At 38.6% G+C, this 3824-nt stretch overlaps 1 protein-coding gene across 1 annotated transcript in view; it reads left to right on the top strand.

Moving 5' to 3' along the window:
• LOC109469466 (acid-sensing ion channel 2-like) overlaps window positions 1–3824 on the top strand; it is a 37166-nt gene that overhangs the window by 26680 nt on the left and 6662 nt on the right. The window contains exons 3-7 of the mRNA XM_019767983.1: window positions 197–392; window positions 732–841; window positions 2127–2317; window positions 2670–2817; window positions 3451–3507. Coding sequence (XP_019623542.1) covers window positions 197–392; window positions 732–841; window positions 2127–2317; window positions 2670–2817; window positions 3451–3507 — 702 coding nt within the window. The remainder of the gene's footprint in view (window positions 1–196; window positions 393–731; window positions 842–2126; window positions 2318–2669; window positions 2818–3450; window positions 3508–3824) is intronic.

Here is a 3824-nt window from a genome sequence, read left to right as displayed (position 1 = left end):
ACACACACACACACACACACACACACACACACACACACACACACACACACACACACACACACACACACACACACACACACACACACACACTCACACATACACACACCAAAACAATACCTCCATTTTTCATGGAGGTAAAATGTTCTGACATGGAGAACTTCCTCATCATAATGGATTTTGTTCTTCGCACTTTCAGGGATAGTGGATCGGCAACAATTCACGCTACAGCAGGAACACTTATATCCCAAGGCTTGGGTGGACAAGGTCAAGAACGAGAATTTAAAGGCGCTGTCTAAGATGACGACTGGTCAACAAAACTTTGCGGTTTTCGTGGAGCGAGTCGGCCATCAAAAGGAGGACATGATTGTCAACTGCGAATGGAGAGGAAGCCCGTAAGTATCTTTGTTGTTTATTTTTATTTGTGATGCAAGTATGTCTTTATAAATGTATTTACAGTACATTTTTTGTGCCAAGCGATTAGGTCATTTTAAACCAATGTATGTGTTTGAGCCCTGGAAGATTAGTGATTTTTTTACTTATGTACCCTTGTCTTTGCTTGTTACCTGAGTTACTGGCCACCGTACTGTGTAAAGTGTGCATGAGTGACAGAGGGTAGTAAAGACAAGACAAGTTAAGGAAAAGGCTAAGGATAATGTCACATTGGTTGATGATATTGTTTGGAATTCTCCAAAACTAACATATGCTTCATATGCTCCTATCATTTTTTCTAGATGCTCGGCAAAAAATTTCACCCACACCTTCACGCATCTCGGCAACTGCTACACATTTAACGGAATGACTCTCTCAAGGAAAGTGCTTTCTTCTAGCAAACCAGGGGAAGGTAAAGTAGTTCTTTTCTGGTTTTATGTGTAGCTTTATGTGCCCACAATAATGTATTATAGCTTGTTTCCACTCATAATTCTTCACCTCCTAAAACATGTAGATGGTCAGCTGATTTTTTTCAAGATGGCCGACACATGACGTCACAAATAAACATGGCGTCGTCAATTGACCAAATGGGGTAACCTGTGCAAAAAACTATGAATACAAGTCCTTTCCAAAAGTTGACAAGGATATCGAAAGTATAAACATTTCACATGGCCCACGTCAGATTGTAATTTGGGTATTAAATCGCATTATTGACCTTATTGTGTAATAATATGATAACTCTATGGCTTACATTCTTATATTCAGAGGGATCCACTACCACACCTGACATTCTATCCTTTCGAGTGATATGAACATAGACAGGTGAACTAAAGAGATATGTATTATAATATATGGGAAATTTTAGTTTCCCCATACTGACTTGGAATGGGCCCAAGGAAATCTTCTTGAAATTTCCTTGTTTGGTTCATTTGGTTTCATCTGTGGCACCCACTAAAGACTGAATCCATCCCATTAATTGAAGGATAGCACAAGTAAGATGTGTCAACTTTCTATTAAGAAATATTTCATCCACTGCTTTCTGCTTACAGTTTAGCGTTACTCTTTATTGACAATATTCGGACTCGTCCCACTCAGGTGCATTGAGGCCAACATTTGGGCCGTACGCCAACCGTTCAACCAATTCGTCTTCATAAAAAGAACGGCATTGGTCTCACTCTGATGGCGCCAGACTTACATATTGCCATAGACAGATGTTTTGGAAACACTAACCCCTACAATTCGTTCCTACTTTCCACTTCGATTGTTGTACGGTCCACTTCGATTGTTGTACTCGAATGTACTCGTACAAATTCATTCCACACAAGCAAGTCATTACAGGCTCTACCCCAAAATCTTGTACATTTGAAACAAAGCACATTTTTACCAGTATACAGCGTTAGCTTAATTGCTATATATATTAAAACTGAGGGAAAAGACAAATTTCCCTGCAAAGTAAAATAAAAAATAAGCCGGGCGAGGTCGACCAATGAGAAGCCTCCATTTCCCATTGTTTATTTTGAATAATTTACTTGAGAATACGACACAATTAAAACACAATTAAATCACAGCATTTACATTTCGGGGTGGGGCACTAACCCTTTATGAATAGATTATATATTGTTAAATAATGTACTAGTAGACTTAACAAAAAGAAACAGCTACTAAACTGGTGTTTATCCAATGAAATTCGTTTGTAGGCAATGGACTTAAAGTGACCATCAACATCGAGAATGACGAGTACATGGCAACCAATGACGTCGCCGGAGACGCAATGGATGCCGGGATAAAGGTCATGGTTCATCCCCAACATGAACCGCCATTTGTTAAAGAGTTAGGCTTTGCGGTATCACCAGGGTTTCACACGTTCGTGGCAATCAGGAAAGAAGTGGTGAGTACTAGTATTAGTATTAGTAGTAGTAGTAAAAGTAGTAGTAGTAGTAGTAGAAGTAGTAGAAGCACTAGTAGCAGGAGTAGTAGTAGTAGGAGTATTAGTATAGGAGTAGTACATGTACATAGTAGTAAAACGTGTTGTAGTAGTATTAGTAGTAGGAGTAGTAGTAGTAGTAGTAGTATTAGTAGTAGTAGTAGCAGTAGTAGAAGTAGAAGTAGTAGGATCATTACATTGTGTCTACTTTAATACTTTGTTGCGCGTACAATCCAGAATAATGTATTTTGCTCTTTTTGTAGCAAGTCTGAATACTGGTCTTTTTTTACGTCACTTGATTATTATTTTTTTACAGATAACGACGCTCCCAGCACCATACGGCAACTGTCAGCAAAGGGGTGGCCAGAAGTACTACCCAGATTATTCGCTGTCGGCGTGCCGGATAGAGTGTGAAACCGAACACGTCGTACATGAGTGCGGGTGTCGTCTCGTTGAAATGCCAGGTAAGCAGGATATTTTAATTATATTTCAGTCATGGTATGGCTGAAATGTATTGTTTTACCTCGTGTTTCTTCTCCTTTTCCTCCTCCTGCCATTTCCGTAAAATGGATTCAATTTCTTCATTTTTTTGGCAAAATGACATGAAGCTTAGCATGAAGGTAGAGTGGCCAAATTCCCCCAGACATTATTCACATGTTGGCATACATCACCTAAAATTTTGTAAAATGGTATTACTTTTTTTATAATTTAAGACAAAAATGTACATTTTTGGCTACGGTGCTGTTAAAATCTTAAAAACCAAATGACATGATTAACACTTTCACTGAAAATCTCAATATTAAGTTTTTTTGAGAATATTTGCTACTGAAAAATCTACATGGGGATTAAATGGACTGAAACATGCTGTATTTGCTCCCGAGCAAATGTCAAACTTTCTAGTTAATTCTCACTTTCTATTTTCCATGGGATTTTATCTTCATTTTTCTGCCTGTATATCCCTTTTAGCGACTAAGTCTATTTTGTCGCACTTTCTATTTTCCATGGGATTTTATCTTCATTTTTCTGCCTGTATATTCCTTTCAGCGACTAAGTCTATTTTGTCGAATTTTCATCATGAGTTGTTGTCCTCCGTGCAGGTGAACATGTACCCGTGTGTACGCCGGAAAGGTACCAATGTGCATACGAAAAGCTAGGTAAGTCTACGGAAAGCAGAGTGTGAGTTTAGTGATGGATACTTTAAACCAGCCCCTCGTCTGGCCTACATTCTTTTATCCAAGATAAGCTACTAAGCAAGTGTAGATTCCTTGTCCACAGGATCAAGTACATGTGGCCTCAAATGTAAGAATGCCATCTATGTATCTCAAGATATATTTGAAGGATAGATTTACGACATATTACTTTAAGAGAGATGACAAGTCAGACAAACATCTGTTACAACTAATGTGCAACAATGTGGCTCAGATCTCAGTCTAGATCACAGGTAGGACGGTATGTTGTTACACTGATGGTG

The sequence above is a fragment of the Branchiostoma belcheri genome, unplaced genomic scaffold (assembly GCF_001625305.1).
Source record: "Branchiostoma belcheri isolate BF01 breed outbred unplaced genomic scaffold, Haploidv18h27 scaffold204, whole genome shotgun sequence".
Taxonomy (NCBI): domain Eukaryota; kingdom Metazoa; phylum Chordata; class Leptocardii; order Amphioxiformes; family Branchiostomatidae; genus Branchiostoma; species Branchiostoma belcheri.
Note: the sequence above shows the minus strand (reverse complement) of the source record. Positions and strands in the feature narration are given on the sequence as shown.